Source organism: Enoplosus armatus, chromosome 4 (assembly GCF_043641665.1).
Source record: "Enoplosus armatus isolate fEnoArm2 chromosome 4, fEnoArm2.hap1, whole genome shotgun sequence".
Taxonomy (NCBI): domain Eukaryota; kingdom Metazoa; phylum Chordata; class Actinopteri; order Centrarchiformes; family Enoplosidae; genus Enoplosus; species Enoplosus armatus.
The window spans coordinates 19,441,912-19,466,017 of record NC_092183.1 but is presented as its reverse complement, the minus strand read 5'-3'; the positions used below and the strand labels follow the sequence as shown (position 1 = coordinate 19,466,017).

The 24,106-nt window shown below is 43.3% G+C and overlaps 1 protein-coding gene across 1 annotated transcript; it reads right to left on the bottom strand.

Moving 5' to 3' along the window:
- Window positions 1-1,417: 1,417 nt before the first annotated feature.
- grk5l (G protein-coupled receptor kinase 5 like) lies at window positions 1,418-23,920 on the bottom strand. Its single transcript, XM_070904384.1, has 16 exons — window positions 23,531-23,920; window positions 9,371-9,466; window positions 9,166-9,278; window positions 6,145-6,222; window positions 5,637-5,734; window positions 5,332-5,424; window positions 3,875-3,938; window positions 3,632-3,772; window positions 3,333-3,523; window positions 3,164-3,201; window positions 2,909-2,998; window positions 2,608-2,816; window positions 2,379-2,516; window positions 2,000-2,137; window positions 1,738-1,869; window positions 1,418-1,636 (listed from the first exon to the last, which is right to left on the bottom strand). Exons 1-16 carry the CDS (start codon window positions 23,580-23,582, stop codon window positions 1,553-1,555), a joined length of 1,755 nt encoding a protein of 584 aa, XP_070760485.1. The 5' UTR covers window positions 23,583-23,920; the 3' UTR covers window positions 1,418-1,552.
- Window positions 23,921-24,106: the final 186 nt, after the last annotated feature.

Sequence of the window (24,106 nt, the reverse complement as noted above, 5' to 3'; positions counted from 1 at the left end):
ACATGAATGAACTGGACAGATTAAACAACAATTCAGATAAGTTAAACCTTTTCACGTAGCTGTTGATGTCTTTGATTACGGTTGGACACAAAACAAGAGGAAGACCCTTTAGATTCGTGAGGCATTTTGAAGAGCATGTTAAGAAGTAAGTGTAAAGGGGCAAAATATAAAAACCTGTACATGTGACAACAATGCAGCAATATATTTTCAATGGGAAAGGCATAGGGAGACCAAGAACACTTCAGTTTGGGACGTAGAAAACAAGCGGCGCATGACAATATCAATACAATAATGTGCCTTAATGATCAGAGGTAAAAACATTTTCATTTGGTGAAGAGACAGCATGACATTATTTCAAATTGTGCAACTTGTAAGTCGAGCTGAGTGCATGTGTTCCTCTCCACTCCATGGGGACTGTGCAGAAAATTGAGCAAAAAAAAAAAACAAAAAGAAGAGATTTTCTGTTTCTGTACAGCATATTCATTTGTTTTGTTTTTTTTCAAACTCCACATAATGTCAAATATAAAGTGACACTGTAAACCGAGGGAGACGTCTGTGTGTTGTACGGCATACGATGGTAACATCAGTGGAATGAGGTATGCAGAAGCAAAAGGGATACAGCTGTCCATACTTACATTTGTCCATGCAATGAAAACACAACACGATTCTCACGATTCTGTCTGTCTAGTCTGTCTATCTGACTGTGTATGTATGTATGTATGTATGTATGTATGTATGTGTGCTTTAAGCAATATGATATGTCTGCAGGCTCATATTTAGAGAAAGTGTACAAAACGGATCGCACACTCGGATCCTCCTGTGGTTCTAAACGGCGGCTGAAAACCTTCAAAAACCGATAAATCGACATGACAACAGAATCACAAAACTAAACTGTAATCTTTGGCCTGAGTGAACGCAAGGCAATGTACATTATGTGTTGAGGTTGTTGAGGTGATGTGTTCTGAATGTTTCGGAGTGATCTGAGGTATGGGAGGTGGAAACACAGAGAGAGAATAAGTTAGAGTAAGAGTTGTACAGACGATGACTCTCGAAGGGGTGCGGATAGATGGAGAGATACTGGTACAAGATACAGGCCAGAAAGAAAAGGACTGAAAGTGAGTGAAAAAGAAATTCCTTTCCTGGAAAAACAAAAAAAATTCACCAAGACCCCATCTTCTATTCCCTGTGGTGGTCTTTATTATACAGTGGATCCCCTGAATATTAGCTTGTTTTCTATCCTTTTCTGCTTTCATCAACGTCAGTGGCTCTGTTCTCCAAGTCCAACAGTCCTGAGGGTAAGTAAAGTTTGTCCAAATATTTCCAAACGTCTCTGCAACATTGACCATCCCACTACTAATGCCCGGGGTCTCAGGGCCTGGTCGCCCCCCACCCCAACCCACCCATACCCTCCCCATGGGCTGACCATCTAGGCTTTTAGACAGGCTGTCTCCGGCTGCTCAGGCCCCGGCTGTGGACCAATCAGCAGCGGGGAAGCCCCTCGGAGCTCCTTCCCTTTGTGTGTGTGTGTGGCTCCCACACTGTCACTGTGCCACTAGGGGGCAGAGTTGGACATGGAGTCCACAGAGTTTACACTGGAAGACTGCACACGGCTGTGGGAAATAGACACCTCTGGGTGCTGCAGCAGAGAGAAAGAGAGAGAGAAATAGATGTGAGTATTTGTATGCATTTATCAGTGTGTGTGTGTGGGTTCATGAGTGTGTGTGTGTGTTCACTTACATGTCTCCTGAAGATCCTGTCCAGCAGGCTGCGTCTGGGCGGCTCTGGCGGCTGATTCCAGTCCAGATCTGGAGGTCTTGTCCCTTGAGGCCCAAACACATTCAGATCTCTGAAACACTCAGTTTCTATCATCTGAACGAGAGGAGAGGAGAGGAGAAGAGAGGAGAGGAGAAAAGATTTGGTGAACTTTGGTGAGGTCTTCCAGCAGTTACACAAACTGCACCGAGCATTTAAAAATGTCATGTTAAGTGTACACACTTACCTCATTCTGCCATGGGATGGAAACACAGCCTGTAGCAAATTTGGAGTAGAAGTCATTGTCGGTTTGGTCCAAATTTACTCCCTTGACTGTGGAGAACTGCTCTATGTCCAAAACATCCTTACAGTAGACTGCCCGAGGCTGGGAGAGGGCAATGACCACGAGAAAAGATGAGGTTCAGAGAGGAAAAAGCAGGAGACAAGTTTATCTTAACAGATCATTTATAATCATGGAATTTTACTTGCTGATCTTGAAAAGACATATTTCTTCTGTAGTGGCCAAGGATTAAAACAAAAGGTCTTTACCAAGAGAGTTTCAGAATATGTTTTGGCAGTGGGACTGATTTAAGCATGCAGTGTGTACTGTAGTATACATTACTCACATCAGGCACAAAGGGAGGCTCCACTATTCCAGCCTCCAGCCTCTTGAAGTTGATGTTTTTAAAGAACGAGTGGGCCTTGACGCCCGCTTCTCCGTCCGCCAGGCACCCCAGCCTCTGCTTAGGGTCTTTGGTCAGCAGCTGGGCGAGCAGCAGCAGAGATGAATCATCATATTATTCAACAATTCATCCGTCACTCCACGCAGACATTTTTTCCCCCATCGATGCTCACCATTCTACAGATGGCCTTGGTGTCCTCTGTGAACTTGTCGTTGTACTCCTCCTCTTCCTCCTGCACCCTCCTCTCCACCTCCTCCCGTTTCACTCGTTCTTTGCGGGCACGGAAGGGCGATCGCCCGGCGGTCATCTCGTAAACGAGGCAGCCCAGCCCCCACCAATCAGGACTCATGGCGTACTTTTCATTGTTTATCACCTCCGGAGCTAGAGGGAAAGGGAAACAGGTCGTTTGGTTGAAAGTTGGTAATTACTCAGGTAAATTTACTCATGGAAATGTTGATTACAGTGTTTCTCACCCATGTAGCCCACAGTCCCCACCCTGCCTCTGATGAGTTCTCCTTCAGGCACTTTGATGGCCAGCCCCAGGTCAGAAACACGGATGTGTCCTGCAGCATAACAGTGGTGAGCATGAGTGTGATACATTGAATTTATTCAAAGTTCAGTGGATTATGAAGCGTTAATGCAGTTTGAATTTGCATATCAGCAGTAAAACAAACATGCTGTGCAATGCAATAACTAGAAATCTAAGATGATGGAGTGTCAAAACTCACCATTGTCATCTAATAGGATATTCTCGGGTTTCAAATCCCTACAAATAACACAGTACGTGAGTGTGTTGTTAAAAAAACAACATTCAACAATGTGTTAAAGGACAAATGTATTGATTCACACTTGATCATTTAACTGGACTACATCTCAAAATGCTTTTGAGAGTGTTACCTGTAGACGATGGATTCCCTGTGCAAATGCTCGAGTCCGCAGCAGATTTGAGCAGAGTAAAACTGGACCCTGTCCTTCTCGAAGCCCGGCGTGCCCATGTTGTAGATGTGAAACTTCAGGTCTCCACCGTTCATGATGGTCAGCACCAGACACAGAGCGTCTTTGGTCTCGTATGCGTACGCTAAGCTCACCTGGAAGAAGAGAAGAACATGTTAAATGGTGTAAAAGTGCTCAGTCAAAGGAACAGAGGAACATCAAGCGCACCGTGCTGCAAATACTCTTCTTTTGGGTTTACTCACAACAAATCTGCTGTTGACTTTCTCTAAAATCTGCTTCTCGTTGAGAGCCATGGACTCTCCTTTCCTCTTCTTTATCCTCTTCTTCTCCAGCTTCTTGCAGGCGTACATCTTCCCTGTAGCTCTAACCTGGCAGGCACACACCTGAGACGAAAAAAACAAAATGGCCTCTCACATATTACTGTTATTCAAATCAGCATCATCATCATTTATTTTTTTATTTATCACTATCATCGTATCTCCTACCTCTCCGAATCCCCCCTTCCCCAGCACTCGGTACTGCCTGAACGTGTCTTTCGTTATTGGTTGTCTGACAGAACACAGACACAGCAAAATCCATTAATAGACGCTCATATAGTATCGATCAGGACAGAGATATTATCTGCGGAACTCAATACCATCCTGAGTCTGTTTCCTGTGCAGAGGGTGGGGCCTCTTGGACGCAATTTCACTTTCCAGACACGGATACAATCAAGGCTGCTCTGAAAGCCTGCTGTTTACTTCTAACTGCCTTTGATATGCACTCTGCATACAATCTTCTCCTGTCTAGAGTGATCATACTCACTGAAGTGTCTCTGCAGTGCCATTCTGTCCAAGTTAAATTTTTTCACCTGCCAATTTCTTTTGTTCTTCAAACTGGTATCATAATGTGGAAAATTACGTCTGACAGAGTTATTACATGTGTTTTACATCAAGTACACTTATTCTCATTTCTACTTCACTACATTTCAGAGGAAAATATTGTACTTTTTACTCCACTACATTTATTTGACAGTTTTAGTTACTATTTACTTTGCTGATTACAAAACATATGATCACCTTATAAGATATGATGCATTAATATTGATTAAACTACCCAACATTCAACGAATACTTTCTGATGGATCATTTATGTACTTTTATTTAAATAATTTGGAATGCAGGACTTTTACTTGTAATGGAGTATTTTTACACTGTTGTACTGCTACTTTTACTTAAGTAAAGTACCTGAATACTTCTTCCATCAGTGGTTAAAAGGTAATCTAGTGTATGACAGGTTGCAAGATGGTGTGAACTGACTATGGGTAACCTATTTTCTGTTTGAGCTTAAAAGCCACCTCACCAAATAGAGAAATAAATATCAGAGGAACTCATTGTTAAAGGCAATTGCACTCGGTGGCCACATTATTAGGTACACCTGTACAATCTAATGCAAACCAATGCAACTGTTCTGTAATAAAGTCTATGACCCCTGTAATGTTCTGTTTTTGTAGATTTTTTTGCATAATTAGTGACGGTATTGTAATGGACAGCATTATATTGAGAGGTGTTTCTAATATTCTGGCCCCCACATGTATTTAAACAGGGAGGACAAAACATTAGAAACACCTCTCAATATAATGTAGTCCAGCATAACACCACCTTTAACTATGACCTCAATAATAAACATTGTAAAAGGTAGAATTTATGGCAGAGCTGTTGTATTTAATTGCATTAGAAAGTCCAGGTGTACCTAATAAAGTATTATAACCCTCTTCATTTGTATTTGACTGTATTTGTGTTGGACTGAAAAGAAGAGGGGATGTAAAATGCTTTATCACACTGAAAAATTCACACAAGGTTAGAACACTTAACGTGGTTTCAATTATATGGGAAAATCCTTGTTAATTGACTAATTGCCTTGACTAATATGCCTCTCTGCTGAAAACAACCTATTTGCGTACCTCTCCAGCACCTTCCATTGCAGGAACCGGTCAAAGTACATGCTGTTCTGGTAGTCGGAGAACGGCGCTCCACTCAGGTAGTCATGGACGGCCCTGGTCCGACACACAACACAGCAGGGCTCAGTCAGCACAGTTACAACCGAGAACACGGTGCAAGCTAGAATTCAGTTCGCGATATCTGTGCTGATTGTTCCAAACGTAACACGAGGTAAAAAAAAAAAAAAAATAGAGAGTCAAGGCAGAGAGAAAACAGGTGAGAGTCCAGCGGACAGGTGAGAGGGAATAAGGACAGAGTGGCGACTCACATGCGGCAGTTGCTGAAGATCTCCTTACATGGACTGAGCTCGAGGTTCTCTCTGCACTGGTCTGCAAAAACCTCCGCTATGTCTACACGCTGAGGTGACTACATCAACACATGTAAACACACACAGTGACATACACGCACACAAACACAAATGCATTACTTTTTATTACACACACTGCATCAGACTAAGGAGAAACATATAAACCCCTCGTAGAGCCCGGCACAGTATCAGTGCATTATGTACGTAAACACTGTGCAAACGTGACCTTGTTATTTTTATTTTATACATTTAATGAGTACGTTGAATTACTACACCCCTGTAAGCACCCTTGTGAGTGTTAAGGAGGCTTTCATTCAGCTGTAACTCAACATTATTGTCTGCTTAGGTTTTGTTTTCCACAGGTTTGAATCATCAATCACTGTAAAAGGATATTAAATTCACTTTTACAACAAAATGTGAATTAGAAAAGGTTCAGTGGTTGATAAGCGTGTCAGATAAAGACACTTACTTGTTTTGAGAGAAAAGTCTTGATGATCTGGTCCCCTCTGCTTTTTCTTTTTTCATCAGGTGTCACCTCATAGTCCTCCTAAACAACAAAATGAATCACATCATTAACAATAACCTGAGCCGAGAGTTTTATCAATATCAACAGATGAAATGAAAACACTGAATGGACTTAATCTATGCATGTGCATAAAGACCCACATGTATTCTTGTAGTAGTAAAGACATTATTCATTTGTGGGTGCCACTTTCTAATATGTCACCCATTATAAAGATTTTATAAGTTATAAATAGAGGACTTATTAATGGTTAATAAATAATTTACTAATGCTTTATAGATCATCTAAGACATTAAGAACTTTTGGGTTGCCAGGTTGTGAAATATCTCTCTGGCTGGTGTTTATCCTCCCCTACAATGACACTTTATCTTTTTAGGTCTACAATTCATAAGGAAGACCCCTCCCCCAATGGACTGTTTGACCTCTGAACTTCTTGTAATCACTTACAATTCATGGTCAGTTTTATGTAAAGAGCCACAAATTAAAAAAATGGGTTAAATTGAGTGAAGCACAGAAAAAACAAAAGAAACACTGAAACAGAAAAAATGTGTTTTATTCTCATCCAACCAGAGAAAGTCGGCTGAGATGAAGGACACGTTACTTAAAAATAAAAAACTGATAATGATTTAGGATCTGGTCTTAGACCAGAGGGACTAAAACTGAATCCTAAACTTTTTTCTTCCGTCTCTCCCTGCTTTCGGAGTGTGAAAAAAAAGCCAAACTTCTGTCACATTCTCTCTCTGCCTTTGATGAGAAAAAAAATGCTTAACTTGTGGTTTAATGTGTGTGATGGAGTAGCTGCTGTTCAGTGGTGACGAGGACACACACCTCTCTCTCTCTGTATCTCTGTGTGTCGCTGTCACTCCCACATAAACATATGCGGCTCTTGGCTCCGTGTTTGAACATACGAAGCCGTTGACACTGACAGGTTTGGCCGCTACACGCTGGACATATTGGACATCTCGCCGAGGCAACGACGTGAAAAGCGCTCTGACGCATTTCGTAGCCAGCACTTTTAACTTCTCAAAAAAAAGGTGGGGGGGGGGGGGCAACATGGCGCCTGTGCTGCACGCTGGTCCTACTCTTTCTATCAGTGGCTTTTTTCCAACATGGTCCTGTGTTGCCTGGCAACCACACAGTAAACACGGCGGGATTCCTTGAGGTCCTGGAGTGTCACAGTGTGTCACACCAGCGTCACCAGCTTTCCACTACAAAACACACACACACACACACACACACACAGTCACATATCTATACAGTACACACACACACACACACATAAGCCTGGAGCTTCAGGAAAAACTGGCTTTAAAAAGCTACAGCGTCACTGACACTTCAGAACAAAGCCAAAGAAGCAATAGATAAATACTGTAAATACATATGTAAATATATAGGAGTATGACTGAAAGACATAGAGAGAGAGGGGAAAGAGCGATTTGTGATTGCTGCCAAGTGTTGATTAACTGATGCTTTGTTATCAGAGGCTCCAGAGAAATTACACTCACACACACACACACACACACACACACACACACACACACACACACACACAGAGTAAATGAGCTGTCTGAATCCCACCCTTTGCTGCTGGGGGGTCAGCCAAAGGGAAAAAGAGGCACCCCTTTAGCCTTTTGGAAGCAGAGGGGATCCAACACACACACACACACACACACACACACACACACACACACACACTTTTAGGCTGGGTGGTTGAAGGGGGCAGAGAAGGGGTGGGGGGGGATGTGGGTGTTGGGATTGGAAAGGGTGGTGTGGGAAACAATGCTGTCCTTTCTGTTCTGTCACATGCCCGCAAAGATATTCTGGGCATAGATAAAGACTTAAATGTGTCATGTGGGAGGTATTCCGTCTAGACGCAGAGAAGGGAGATTGGAGGGGGGGGGGGGCAACAAGCCGGGTCGAGGGGGGATCTGGCTGGTTGAATAATCACTACTCAGTTTAATTGTCTCCTCTGGCTGCATGACCCAGCACCGGCGTACTTTCAGGCCACGCTGTAATGAAAGTGAATGCAATGACAAAGTGGAGTGTGTTTTCTAGACCTGCATTCATCCAGGAAAGAGTGCTGCTTTTCCCGCTATTTTTAACATAGTCACACCTGGGAACATCGAAGGAGTTGACCGTTCGCCCAGCCCCTCGCCCGTTACTGTTCCTATCAGTCAGGCTTCCCATTACAGAATGGTACATAAGGCAGTTTATTAATTGGGGATGTGTTTTACTACTCCATTTCACCCTGAAGCACACTAAACCAGGCTTGTCATTTTCTAGCCGACGACGACTGTTTAATATTAATCGTTAATGTTAACAGTATGCTTCACTTTTACTCTGAAGGGAAAGGGATTTGAGGATGAGGATTATCCATGAGCTGTGGCAATTGTATCACTATCTAATGCAAGTTTGGCTGGAGTTGATGAAGTCGAAACATACCCATACCAAATAAAAAGCAGGGCGGAGCCACTACTGTCACTCTACACCATTAACATGACCAATACTTTTGGAAATAACGCTGTTTACTTCTCTGGGTAATAAGCTAGTTCGCCAGACATGCGTTAGAGCAAATAAACATACTGTTTAATCCATTCCTTGCACTTTTGCTCCTTCCTTGCACTTTATTTTTGGTATTGGACAGGTTAAAAAAAGACACCACACACCTCCCTCCTTCAGATACCAAGTATCTCTCTTATTAGAGGCCCATGAACACTGTTCAGCAACTGGGGAAATCCAAAGCTTCACAGGCCTGCCATTCCTAGCAACGGTCTATTAGGAGTTATATTCTTTGTTCACAGACACTTTGATGGTAATTATTAACGGGAAAGAGGGAGTTGATTGTTCATTTTTCTGGGGATATTCCAGGATTCCTAATGACAAACGTCTGGTTAAAAGCCGCCCACTCAATGTGGCACATACTGTGTGTGTGTGTGTGTGTGTGTGTGTGTGTGTTTGTGTGTGTACCATTGCGTCCAGTAGCTGGATGCATCGTTGCAGTTTAAATCTGGTCTCACAGTAAAGACGGAAGAGAAGCCGTCCGATAGGCTGTTTCTCACAGATGCTGACATAGTCCCTATCTGCAGAAACAAAACGCACACACACACACACACTTTAAAACACAGTCTTTTGAAACACCAATAGACAAACAGGTGAGCACACAAACACGTACCGATGCTGTTTCCCAGCTCAGTGCACTGGCTTATATGGGGGAAGCGAAGGATCTCTTTCCATTTTTTGCTCCTCCCCTTCCTCTTCCCTCCTCCACCTGTGGCAACAGAGAAAACGAAGAGGTGAAAATGTTATAATGAAAGAACTTCATGAACTTGTCAAAGTTTATTTTCATCAGTGAGGAGCAAATGAAGGCCTAATGGCTAAAAGGAGTGGGGGGTGGTGGTGGTGGTGTGTGTGTGTGTGTGTGTGTGGGGGGGGGGGGCTCTTCCCTGAATGAAATCATAGTCTCAGTGTGTATATATAATTCATAGATTACGTCTCACTTCCTCCGTAAATCTCTCCTCTCTCTACTGACTTTCTTCCTCACTTTCTGAAAGTGGAACAGACTGTGTGTGTGTGTGTGTGTGTGTGTGTGTGTGTGTGTGTGTGTGTGTGTGTGTGTGTGTGTGTATGTGTACACAGACAGAAAGCCTACTCTGACATGCTCAGTTCCCATCAGAACCCGGGACTTTGCCAGACTGGATTCCACCTCTCTGAATAATCATGCATCAGCTTCCTGCAGCAACGTAACTAGATTGTTAAAGGAAACTTAACTGTGAAGTCACATTAATCCAATTTATCTTGCCTTAAACTTGCCTTTCACATTTGGCTGCCTCCACATTTCCTGTATAAATCATGTTAAAATCCCCTCTGCCTTTTCCTCTCTAAATACTGTCCACCGGGTGGGATTAAACACAACTGCGAGAGCTTATTTCACTGTTTTCCATCCATTCCAGCTTGCCGTGCCTTACGTCATGTTCATCTCAGTTTTATTTTTTTCTTAATATGCGAAGACTGCTCAAATGAACTGACAGGGATTTCCTTTAACCACTCTGTGCAGTGGAAATTGGCTGCGAGTGGCTCGCCCGATGTGAGAGGCAACATTGAGAGCAGGAGAGCAGGAGAAGCCATGACAAGCAGACATCTTTAAGTAATAACCCAGGAATGCGAGAGGCACTACGTCATGCTGGAGCCTCTGAGTGAAAGCTTTAGCAGTTTTCCCATCAATCCCCCGGCATTACTGCCGCATCCTTCCCTCCTCCGCTGTCTGAAAATGATCTGTTAACATCAAATACACAGTGTTGCCTTTGTGATATTATATGACACACTCACTTAGACTTAAATTCAAGAAATTTTAATTACACTTAACAATGTGAAGACTCAAATCTGCATGTCTTGGTGTGACATTAGACATCACACAGGCCTCCTTTATTACTCATTATGATATCATTGTTGTGGTGACACTGCTGCATCACAGTTATTGTTCTCATGAATGATGAATTGAGGTGCCGTATTTTCATTAAAAAAGAACACTGACCATCAGCCAACTTGTGGCCAACAGGTGGATTGTAACCATTTCGAATATGATGACTGTGCAACAGTCTCATGAGCCTGAATCTAAGTTTTGTTCTTGGGTCTATTTCCATTTGGCATATGTTGAAAAATACATACAATATTCATTTGTTTTCAACAGATTTTTGGCTGTTGTATTTTTCTCAACACGGACCTTGCCAACACCTGAGACAACTGACCATGCACTAAGCCCCAACGCCCAGTTACTGTCAGTACGTCTGCAAAGCTTTCTATACTAGCAAGGCACCTAGAAAATTTACAATGACAACGGAGGCAGATTTAAATACTCAAAATGTAAAACATGTAAAAGGGCCTTAAATATGCACTTGATGGCTTCATACTGTACATGACATCATGGTAAAATACTGAGATGAAAGCTACATATAAATGCCGTAAATGTCCTCTACAAGGAGCAACATCGCTCTGGTCTCGGGTATAGTACAGCATTATGAATAAAAATGGAATTAAAATGTTATTTTGTTCTAACATAACTCTGTTCGGATGCTAACTATAGAAAAACATACTTGGACAAGAAACAGAGAACAGATTTCTGCTTTATTGTTTGTATTTTCAAACATTCACTTTTACAAGAGACAAATGAGCCCTAACCCAACCTATGAGCCTGGCAAACCTAACCCCTCTCAGCTAATGAGTTTGGTTGGAGTCGCTGGAGTAAGGTAAAGAAAGAGGCGCTAACGTGAGCATAACCTCTGATATAGTATCATCCAGGACCTGCTTGGCTCCCACACGGTGGGTGTGCCAGTCCTGAATGGGACTTTCTCTAAAAAAAAAAAACCTAAGTAAACTTACATAATATTGTAGTTAATGCAGCTAGTGTGCTCTGTGGCTTTGGAAGTAATGCTAGGTTACTACTGTGGGCAGTAAACTTGTCATTTCTAACGATTGCAGATTACATTAGAGCAGACACACTTTTGATCCACAAAAAAGGGGTTGTAAGGCTTGTAGGAACCCTTATTATAACGTCCGGTATGTTTTTAGATAAAGGACCCTGCGTCACCACAGCTGACAGACACAGAATGGTAGCCCTATCACCACGGACAAACACAAAGCATGAATGTATTAATAACTCAAGTCAAAATATCCCCTAAGAGAATCATTAACTCCCAGCACCTGCTCCTCATCAACATAGGCACACTTCCTTATTGAAGCACCAGTTGTTCTCTGAAAACAGTTAATATGTAAAGTTGTGCTCCACAACAAAACGTCAGCGCACTCTGCTGTGTTGCTGTGTGGTCCAATATTTTAATCTCTTTTCTTTTAATAAAAACATGACGCCTGCCAAAAAGCACAACAGTACAGTGAGCAGAGAAGGTCATTCCCCACGGGGGCCACCATGCTATAAATGAATGCTACTGTAAGGCGTTTGTGGATAAAAGTGTCCACCAAATGACATAGATTTCCTGTGAAGGGTCAACAGCATGTCAAATAATTGTGCCAAACATCGGCGCTCCACCCAGGCATTCAACGTCTACACAATGCTGAGACAACCACAAATAATGTAGTTCCTCCTTTTTCTTTCCTTCTCACTGCTCTCCAAACCTATTTATTTTTCATTTTCTCTCCCTCTTCACCCCCATCTTGCTTTTTGTAACTCGTCTCTCCTGCAATCACCTTCCGCTCTTTCTCCTTTTCCTGTAATCCAGCATCTTTTTTTCTTTTCAGATTTTCTGTCACCATCACCTCTACAGCATCACGACTGCAGGCCAATGACTGACCTCATTCTCTGCTTCAGGCCCATCAACCGCCCTTTGTTTCAGGGTTGGCTAAGGTCGCAAGTTTACAGCTTTATGATAAAGAGCAGAACATTTCTATAGATCAGTGGTTTCCTTCCTTTTTAGCTTTTTGACCACTGAAACAAAGTGATGTCTACTTATGGCCTCTTGTGACAGGTTGCACATATAGGGGTGATGAAAGTATGCAGTAATTCACTGAAAAAAAGCAAAGATTAGAGAAACTGCAGAATGAAAAAACAAATGTTTGTGTTGCAGAAACATATTTATTCATGTCACAACACCTCGGATTTCTCTATTGCAACCAGTCAGTGAAGATGGTCTCAATTAAAGGGCCTCATTTTTCCAAATATAACATATTTATCATGGCAAATAAAACCTTAAATGTCATCCTTTCACAGTGTGAAAAAAAGAGTTAGGGTGTGGGAAAGTTAGAGGAGATGAAAACATATTTCATTTGTCCAGCTGTAACAAACTCCTTTTGGACTTATTCCAGGAAGATATATGAGTAACACCAGAGTCCCGATTGATTGCAAACCTGAACATCCATACGCAAACACTCCCAACTGCTCCCACAAACATGCAAATATTGTGCGTAAATTATTCCTCTCGATACAAGAGACTCATCCATCTGGATGTAACAAGTAATTTTCTGTCTGGCGTCAGTGTCTTTTCACATCCCTGATGTCTGCGGTCTTAAAACAAACACAACCCTTAATCAGTTCAAATGAGTTCAAATTCTGGGTTTTACTGTTGGTGTCCGTCAGCTGTTATATATCTGCTCGCTGAAGGGGAAATATTCTACAACAAACTTGGTCTGGGAGGGGGGGGGTGTTACAAAAGGATTGTAAATATCAACATAAAAGGAAGCGAAGAGACTTTAAAATGTTGGTATGAAGCTGCAGGAAAAAACCTCTGCTTACACGTGTTTTATATCCAGATTACAAACTCTGGGTTCCTGTTTAACAAAACTGGGCTATTAAAAGTATGAATATGCTCGTAAATGTCGTCTATAAACCCTCGCTCCGTTATTTCTTCCTTCAGTTCTCACTCTCTCATGGTCTGTCACTTACACATGAGTAGAAATATGCACTGCGCCGTGGGTACGCTGCACACAGGAACTTGTCGGTCTAATTTGTTCCATGAGGGCAGTGTGGTCGCCGCCCTTTATTTATGTTTCTGCTTAGCAGCTCTGACATCATCAAGGAATATCAAGTGAAGCAAAAATAAGGTCAGAGAGGGAACGACATCCGTCTGGCGCGGCACCAGGGGGTTACCGGCATCCCAAACATCTGTGTGTGGATGTGTGTGCGCGCTCAGTGTTTCTACTGTGACCTCTCTCTAGTAATGTCCTCATGCTCAATTTAACCGACTCGGGCAGTTTCTGCAGTCCCCATCCGTCCACACATTCAAAAAACGTCCCTGCTTAGCTGTGAGGTTATGTTCACAGAGTGCTGACACACAAAAGAATCAAAGCCATTAACCAGTTTGTAGCTCACATACACGTCTCTGAGGTTTCAAACACCTCCACTTACACTGTCACTACAGACGTGCAGTCAGATCTGCTGTGGACAACCAGCTGAAACCACATCCTGAAGCTCGCGCTGTGCATCTGGCATATATGTAACAACAACATCTGCAGCAGAATGTGATGTGAGAGCTCTGGCAGAGAAGAGTGCTGTGAATATGTGCTATTGTCTACACCTACACTGTGCAGAAAAGTGAGATTTCGATAGATTTCTGCGACACACATCGCCTTCCTGCACCAACCTAAAATTTGTTCACAAACAACTGATTATCCCTTTCTGATTGTCCAACTCTCGCTCTTTCTCACATTCCCTCCTTTTAACTGATCTGTTAAATGTCGGCCTCGCGGTTGAGTCATACCGCGGTGGTCAGCGAGGTACCGACACAGTGAAGCCAACCAGCACCAGACGATGAAACAAGCGCCTTTGTTCTCCCTCTTCCTTCTCTCCCACAACGTCCAACTGTTCAATTGGAATTCATTTGCATCAGGGCTGCAGGTAAGGGGCTGGTGTTCTTGCATATGCAAAACATGAGGGACAAATACACAACAAGCATATTGTCAAGCAAAGCAGAGAAGTTTGCATTGGCACTGTAAAACATCCTCTTCCTCCTTCTCTTCAGAGCAAATCATAACAGCACACGGTTTTACTTTATCGGAAGAAACATCGAGACAAACAACTACTAGATATAAGATATCAGCTCTTGCAAAACAAAGACAGAGATGGAGTTGCTTGGAAATAAATCACACCTTGCCAGATTGTGGGGGTTGTGCAGCAAGTCACGAGCAAATGTTTGCATGTTACTATGTATACAGTTTGAGCAGGGATGCATGGGTAAATAAAGATGGAAGATAATTAACTAAACACTAACATATAATATATTTTACAGGCTTATTAGATATACCCGTCCAAGCTAATACAATCCAGCCAATCCTAAGTTTTTGTTAACACTTTGAATTGATTCAACCCTATCGCAAATTTAGATGTCTCATTTAGTAGTGGCATTATCCTCCACTTTTATCTCTACAAGTGAAAAACATGTTATTGAAAGGAGGACATTTTAGGGTTAGCCCTCAGGTTTAGTTTAACTGTAGCAAGTGTGTGTTTGTGTGTGTGGCCTGTGTGCCACAGGAAGCAGAGGGAAACGCTGCCCAGACCTGAGCAGAAGGGGAGGACTATGGCAGGAAGAAGCTCTTTGTCGCCCTGTTCCACCATGATGTCATGTCGGTCCCTCTGTCCAGCCGCCTTATTGCCATCCTGAACAAGCCTCTCTGTCCACGTAGTCCTCATTATCGCAATAATAACGGGATGCTCCGGCTGCAACATCTGCTAACGCGCTCAAAGCAAACATCGGTGACGTACACCTTTTACCTGGCAACACTCGACTATTCTTTTGGCTGCTGAGGGCGGTCACATGTTAAACCACTTAATGAGGGGTCATAAACTCAAAATCAGTCATAGACAATAAAAGAGAGATCTTATCAGCAGTATCGATGCTAGCGCACAGCTGTGTCCCAACACACCAAGTGCGCTGCGTTGACAACAACACCTGAATCTAACTTGACCTTGACAATTTATTTAGCATGAAAGCTAATGTTCATGCGTTTAAGATTGATTTAGACGTGAATTCAGTGTGTAACGTGCTACATTTGCACAAAGCTTTAAGAATAAATACACAAGTGTGACTATTTTTCCTGTCTTTATGTCCTTGTAAACATTACTACTATAAATAGCAACCAGCCCAAGGGCAGCAGCAATGTGTTAATACAAACCGAGGTGGTCAAACCGGTCCATGACCTCAGAGCTGGTGAGCTGTGACAGTTGTCGCTGGTGTAACTGTGTCTGTCAGTGTGTACGTGTGTGAGTGTGTTCACAAGTGAACAACCATGTGCAGGAAGATACTCAAGTGTGAAAACTTGCATGCGAGGCCAGGGTAGGCCAGGCAGGGTACATTTCCTGTCTGGGAAAAGTCATGTGCCACACGTTTCCTGTTCTATAAATATATAAAATATGGAATGTGAGGGGAGGGAAAGCATTCAATAGACTGAAATTATATAACACGCCAGGCTGTCCGATCAAAGAACCCCACACACACACACACACACACACACAGCACAAGGCAAGCTGGGTGATACATGCTGTTTGCTCATCCATAAAGATCCAGGAGGACAGAGCATAGTCCACATGAAGCTGGCCATAACAGGACGCTCCTACACTCTGACGCGGTCTCTGTGTGTTTGTTCACCTCCATAAATGTTTTCATAGGGCGAACATTATGGCAATGTAATCCTAAATCTCTGTGAGGGACGATTTCATTTCTTCTCACTCAGAGTGAAACTCAGTTACATCACAAGTGCGCAAACATCGAGGAAAGTGCTTCCAATGAAAACAAGAGCTCCAACTTATCAAACTGATGGAACGCACGGTGCACTGTATGCGGATAGATATTATTGAACATGGGTGTGTGTCCGCACGCACACAAACACACACACACACACACACACACACACACACAGCACAAAAACCCATCCTGCAGATAGGTTTAAAGTGATTACATTTCCCTTCTCAAGCTGTGTCTATTCTCTCTAGCTGCTCTCCATTTCCTTTTAGTCCCCAAACAAACACACTCTCTTCATGAAGATGTTTGTTCCACGTCTTGCTCTTATGTTGACATTCCATGTTCTTTTGTCCCTGTTATGGCAACATCCCTCGAAAGAAAGGAGAAAAAAAAAAAGGTACTGGAGAGTCTGTTGAGATGAACGGCTGAGAGACCGTTGAAAACTCGCAGCAAGCCTCAAGAAAGTTTTTACGGTATTAGATGTCATGAACTCCTCTATTTTTCTGCACTTCAACCCCTGATAATGTCTGACCATGTTGTGTATGTGCAGAGGAGGTTTGCATGGATATGTTGAAAAAGTGCATAGCCTAGCATTTAGTTCCTCATACAGTAGGAGACATTAGGGAGGAAGCTTCTTGAGATATGCTATTGATTATTCCCCGATTAATGCACATCAAATATTCATTGGATGTTCCATTAAAGAGACATGGCAGCAATGCATAGCACAGGAAGCACATCTCAGCCCATATCGTGCATCGAAACATAATAAAATGCTACATAAGTAGTCACCTGTATGTCTGACAAGGGGAAAAAAAGATATCATCAGCTTGGCTGCTCAGTGCATTCCTGGAGTACTTCAGTGATGAGCGGTTCAAATTCACATTTTTTTTCTGCATCCACTTTCCCTAAGCCCACCTTGTCTACTTCTACTTTAGATAATTATCTCCTATATTTCCCAGAATTCCACTCGACAACCCCCGGAGAACAGGCGTGAACTTGTTGCATCCAGCTGAGTTATGTATACTGTATGTGTGGGCAGAGGCAGCAATAACAATAGAGATAGTAAGAGCCAGAGAGCTGAATTTTTTCCACTCAAGAAAAAATGAGTCACACTCCTACTCAAAACACAGCGAGCCTTGTGGCGCGTTGTCGATCGAGAAATGGGTATCTGTGCTTCTTCTTTGGTTTATTTCTCCATGGATAACTGCAGGTAGAGGATGGGGAACCAAGAAAAAACCCTTGCCCTTTGATTCTGAAGTATTCACGCAATAAACCTAAAAAGTTTCAATTCCAACTGAATCTGTGCTGAAAATATCTCAGCATGAAATAATTACCTTGTACAGTTACCTGCATGAATAACAAACAATTGGGGTATTCTTTCGTTTGCCAGTTTAGTTTGCTGGAATATTTCCATTTAGAAACATCCAAATGGTAAACCACCAAAATAAAATGTACAATCCATAACACTTTCACTCTATCACAAACTGTGCTTGTAATATATACACACACACAAACACACACACACACACACACAATATATGAATGTATATACCGGCCCTAAATGTGTCGACAAAGACGACGAAGACTCTACAGCCATGATAGCAGCTCTGTGAGGCTGTACTCGCCAACATCAGGAGCCTAACATACCCACAATGATAATGCTAACATGCTGGTGTTTAGAGTCTTAGTTTAGCTTCTTAGCATGCTTACATTTGTTGGTTTACTCTAAACACTACTTTTGATAAAAGTTGATGAACTGAAAAATGAAATGAAAAATCTCAAATGTGTGTGCCACAATTGTCTGAACCAAAGTTCGTGGCAAGAGTTGTCGGGACATTTCACTTAAAACCACAAACGTGAACCTGCTGGTGGCGCTAGAGGATAGCTTCAGCTTCATCCTATGGGGACCATGAATGTACTGAATTTCAAGGGAATCCATCTACTAGTTGAAATATTTCAGTCTGGACCAAAGAGGTGGACGTAACCCAACAACTTTGGGTCACTGACTTTACAGTATTACCGGTATCCCTGACTGGCAGTAAACACAGTATCTTGGGGGTAAATGGGAAATCATCTCACTTATATAGCATTTTTTTAACATTAACAGTTCCCAAAGCGCTTTACAGCTAAGACTCATTCACCCATTCGCTTACACAGTCACACACCGATGGCGACTGAGCTGCCATGCAAGGTGCTGGCCTCCATCGGCTCCTGAAGCATGCATGCTGGGAAGTGGAAACATGAAAAAAAAACACATCTACCGCTTTAACAATCAAAGTGAATCACCTCTGAGAGAAGTGATAAATATGTGATGTGTAAGAATAAGTTCCGAACAGCCCTGCAGCTATTTGCGACTTTCTTCACAGTTTTTCTTTTCCTATCTCTTGCTTCTTTCCTGTCAAAAGAGCCCAAAGAGGAACAGTCTGGTTTCCCTTTTACTCTCCCCTCCATTAAAGCTCTCTACCAAATAAAAGTCGAAAGGCATTATGTCATGGCCCCGTCCTTTCAGAGGGGCCCTGAGGGAGGACCACTCCTGGCAAGTGTTCTCGTTTGTGTGTGTGTGTGTGTGTGTGTGTGTGCGTGAGTCTACTGTATATTATTCATGCTGACATTACCATTAGCTGACATGTGGAGGATCAGATGGAACAAAGACCTGTGTTGTGCGGTTGCAGATTCGAACAGGTTAATCATCTCATTTTACTAGAATTTTACTAGCTCCCCTGGCTTGCTGAGACTTGCTGTGGCATCACACGATGAGGCAACAACCCCCCCCCCCCCCAACCCCCCTCTGCAGCAGGAGCATGAAGACACTAAGCCCACACAAATTGTTTGTACAGACATGCATACCTCATGCCTGTTATCACATCTTGTATCACACATAGCTTCTTGTAGTCACTGATCAGTTGGCCTCAAGTGTTTGTACTAATCAAAACACCCTCTTGAGAGTGCAATGGGGCAATAAAACACAAAATGATTGGTTTCAAACACAACAGTATCAAATCAGGGCTTGTTGCATCCTGAATCTGGGCCTCTGACAATCCTATTGCACTTTGGAGGATCCCAAATGACTGGATACCGCCACATTTAGGTGCTAATCATGTAAGGCTTTTCTCTATGGATTCTCCCATTCGTAATTTAGCACATAAACGAGTCCAACATTTATTAAAAGCCATATAATTCTAGGCCGACATCAGATAACTGCATGGTATTACCAAATTTAGATTTTGACCACCAGTAGGCCCATTAAATGACTTGAGAACTGTAATTATATTAGAGCTGCAAGGAACAATTATTTTCATTGTTATTAATCTGACAATTATTTTCTCAATTAACTGTTAAGTCTATGAAATGTCAAAAAATAGTAAAAAAAAAACAAAAAACACCCATCCAAGTTTCTCAGAGTCCAAGGTGATGTCTTCAAATGTCTTGTTTTGTCCAACCAACAGTCCAAAACCCAAAGAGATTTAGTTTACAATATAAAATATTATAATAGTATTAAAAAATGATGGAAACAATTAAACAACGATCAGAACAGTAGAAGATGAATTCTCTTCTGAACAATTAATTGATTAAATGACTAATTGTTGCAGCTCTAAATTACTAATACTGTAATTGTCATCTACAGCATAGGGCTACATGTACAGGCTGTCAAACAAGGTCCTTAATTCATTAAAGAGATTCCTCGACAGGCTGAAAAAGATGAATCACTGTAAAGGATTGCAGTCTTAACAGTCTTCCAAAATCATTCTTTCAACAAGTCTGGTTCTCAATCTAGTTACATTATGTAAATCTTTTGTCTGTGAAAATGATGAGGGAGAAGAAAAAGGTGAAACAAAGGGAGAGAACAGCTGCCATGTTCCCATCATCATCATCATCATCATGTTTCACACTAGTTACCTGCATGGAAATAAACTAATCCTTCATTGCTCAGATCATTTCACCACGGAGATATCAATGTATGTATCATTTTTAACATACTGGTTGTACTGTATGAAGCACTTCACTGTTATGAATTTTACACCAAATGTAACAGAAGTTACAAAAACACGACAGGCCGAATGTGAACGCCAGCAGGCATCGGAGCGAGTGGAATTCAGTGGAGTAGCCCAAACTAAATACCCAGGCTCTGTTACCGCAATTCAAGAAAGGCATCTGGATGCAGCAATGCAGTTTTTCCCCCTTACTCTCATTCACTTTGACAGCCAATGACGTTCGCTCGCCTGGCTTGGAATCTGCGACTACTGCCAGCAAGAGTTGTGAATGGGGAGGCAGACAGAGGCGCACACACACACAATAAGCTCAGGGTCTACTGCACTGATGTTGCTCTCGTCAGAGTGGCTGGCTTCAGGTTACATTTAAACAAAGGAATTCACCCCCACACCCCTCATCTGGTAACACACACATAAATATGTACAGTGGACCCTGGTATTAAACCTGCTCACTCAGTCTACCTATATGTCAGCTAACACTAAAAAAGGCAAAGCCAAACAGAAAGTCACTGAAACAAACAGCCATGTCAGGCTTGAACAACTTTGTAGAACTTCTTTTTGATCTGCTGTGTGACTGCCCCCCCCCCCCTCCCCCCATCCAGCATCCTCAGCTGACAAAGATCATACAGACAGCAGATTTTTTAAGATCAGCACACCAGCGTTTCCTGCTGATTGGACATGGCTAACAGCACTGTGGCTGTCAGATGATACTCAGATGGCCGCGCTGGAGATCGGGGTATTTCATTTCACCGCATACTCATCATCCATAAAGTATCTTCCGCAGAGACCGGAGAGCAGCTCCACAGGAAGATGGAGCTCGGATGGCAGTAGCCCACTCAGTTTGTTATGTAACGATCAATTTGATTAAATAGCTTATGGGCTGCATCTGACAGATAGTGTATAATACCATTTGGCTTTATGTAAGATATCGGTCGGATATGGTTCAATATGATCAGAGGCGTTTCTTTTGTCAATGGAAATAAAACAAGAGTTTTTCCACTCTGTGATGAACATCAAAAGTTCTACCGCATCTAATCTAATCTGCTGACATCCCATATCTAGGTGTTCTCGTAAACTAGTTTTCTCTTGGCAGTCAAACCTAGACCAGTACTGCCAGATCAGCCATCACTGACACAGAAGAGCCAAAGAGCAATGTGAGGTTGGCACAGGGCCTGTTTTGCCGCTCCTGGCCCGGAGATATATCAATAGCTTTTTATTTCTACGCTTCACTGCCACTCGCTCTCGTTTTACTGATTTTTGGAGGTGCGAGGATGCTGGCATGAAACGCGGCAAAGAGTGCAAGTGTAAACTGGGCCTTCCTGCTGTGCGTCCCTGGGAGCGTTTGGACAGAGGATGCCCTGCCTCTTGGCCTCAGACGCACTCGCATAAACAAACAGGAATAAGCACTCTTTATTCCCTCCATTCACATTCTCTCACTGTTGCTGGTACGTGACCTCAGATGAGCCCCCGTGCGTACTGTACTCTGCCATACGTTTGAGCCAGAAGCAGGAGAGTTGGCACCAGCTCACAGGGATCTGCACGGTCTTTGGCGCCGGGCCACGCAAGACAAAACCTGTGACGATTCAGGCAGTTAAAAAGGACACTCACGACAACCTGCGACATGTTTAAGAGTGTGCAGCGAAACGCATCTTAACTCAGCTGTTGATCTCCTCTCACATGGCTGCATCTGTAGGGCCATTGACCGAGCTGCCGAGAAAGTCGTGCCTCAGCTATTAACTCAAAGGACCATCTCATCCCTTAATGTGAAATTTGTGAAAGGCCTTTTCTCTCCCACACACAAACAGGGCAGGGACTGGATGAGCACCAACGGAGCAGCTGCGACAAGCAAGATCTGTCATGGGTCATTAGCGGCTCTTATTAATTCATGAAGCTTAATTCACCCAGCCCAGCCGCGCTCTGCTCCCATAAAACAAGCGTCCAGATTGACCCGCAGGCCAAAGCATCCTTCGTGAGGGTTGTGACAGCATGTCAGCTCCCTGTTTCACTTTATTATTCCATTAATTCCCATGGAACTCTCTCCGCCCTCACCGCAGAGTAACCCCCCCCCCCCCCTCCCCTTTAAGTATGTCATCATTGTGAGATAAATGGAAGGAGCTGCCAGAAGCGCACAGTCTTCTCCTGCGTCACCCCGCAACTCCACAGAGACTGTTGCCACATGAAACCACGTGCTGCCTGCAACCAAACTTGTGTGTGCACTTGTAAGAGTGTGTCAGACAGACCACAGAACTGAGTTACTTAGAAAAAAGATTACATCATTTATTCGGAATAAATGGAATAAATAGAAGTATGACACAAATACAGAGCTCCAAGGATGTATGATGCTGGTGGGGGTTTTTTTTAACCCACTGGTTCCTAAATCAGGTTCAGGGACCTCCAGAAGACTTTAAGAGAAACAAGCATGGCGTCAGACTGCATGATGTTTACCTGCAGGCCTTCCTCCTGCCTCTACGCCCCTGTCTTCCTCAAAAGAAGAGCCACTAATGACACTATGCACCTTTGTAGTCAAACTGCATCTGGCCTTCTCAGACACTGGACGTTGATAACCAGTCAGTCAGTCTCTCTCTCTCTCTCTCTCTCTCTCTCTCTCTCTGCAGGCCCCATACAGAGATTTCAACACCAGTCACGTCATCAGATCACCGTTCAAATGCCAGCCAGCCTACACTCAGTTATCCCCTCTGTGAACAAGAGTTATTCCCTGTTTCACTGTGCGCCTCAGCATGTATACTGTTGCGAAAGAGCGCATTCATTTGCACAGACAGCGAAAGCGGATGTGGGAGGGAGGCAGACCCCCCCCCCCCCCCCCCCCCCATCTCTCTACATACAGGCTATGTGGGAAAGCGCGTATGATCTGTCAAAATCGCTGAGGATCAAATGATCCGCGAGATTGATTTTAGGTTCAAATTGATCACCACATGAGTCGTTCCCAATGACATGTGTTCATGCTGCCTGTAATATTGCACAAGACTCCTTTTGTGTTGCATCTGTAGGATTTACCTGCCGTACTGAGCCGTACAGTCCGCAGGCTACCTAGTGCCGTCATCATTACGATTATTTCCCACCTTTTCTGCATATTGAGCGCAAAATGTGACAGAGCCAGGCCTGCTCACTCTCTGCACTTAACTCCTGTATGTGTCAACTTACCCTCTCTCGCTTTTAGCAGTACAGTGTTGGCTACTATGTTCTCCAGCTCCATCAAAAAAAAAATCCTAAATGCAAATTTCGGTACACGAGCGTCTGCAGCGAAAACAGCGTCCTTCGGCTTCTGTTCTCTCTCTCTCTGTGTGTGTGTGTGTGTGTGTGTGTGTGTCTTCTTCACTCCTCGTCGGCGTCCGAGCAAATTTCTCTCATATCAAAGTCGTAGGGGATAAAACAGGATGTCACAGATTCGCTTGCAATGTAAGCTGGGCATGGTTCTTGTTGTGGGCTGGAAGTGCGGCGCTGCATTTCTACTCCAATCCCCCCAAAACCATTCCATGCGTAATGTGGCTGCGGAATCTCTCCGACGCAGAAACTCTTCCAAGTTGGGGGCACCGATGTGTGCAAACCGGGTCCTTCTAGCGGATTCTTTACAGCGGCACACCAGGATACTACCAGCTTTACATTACAACAGCCGGGGTTGGTTGAGCGCACCAGAGAGGACATCAGCGCGCCCCCCCCCTCCCCCCTCCCCAGTTGGTGCGTAATCAAAATGGGCTGGGCCTCCGTGTCACAGCTGCG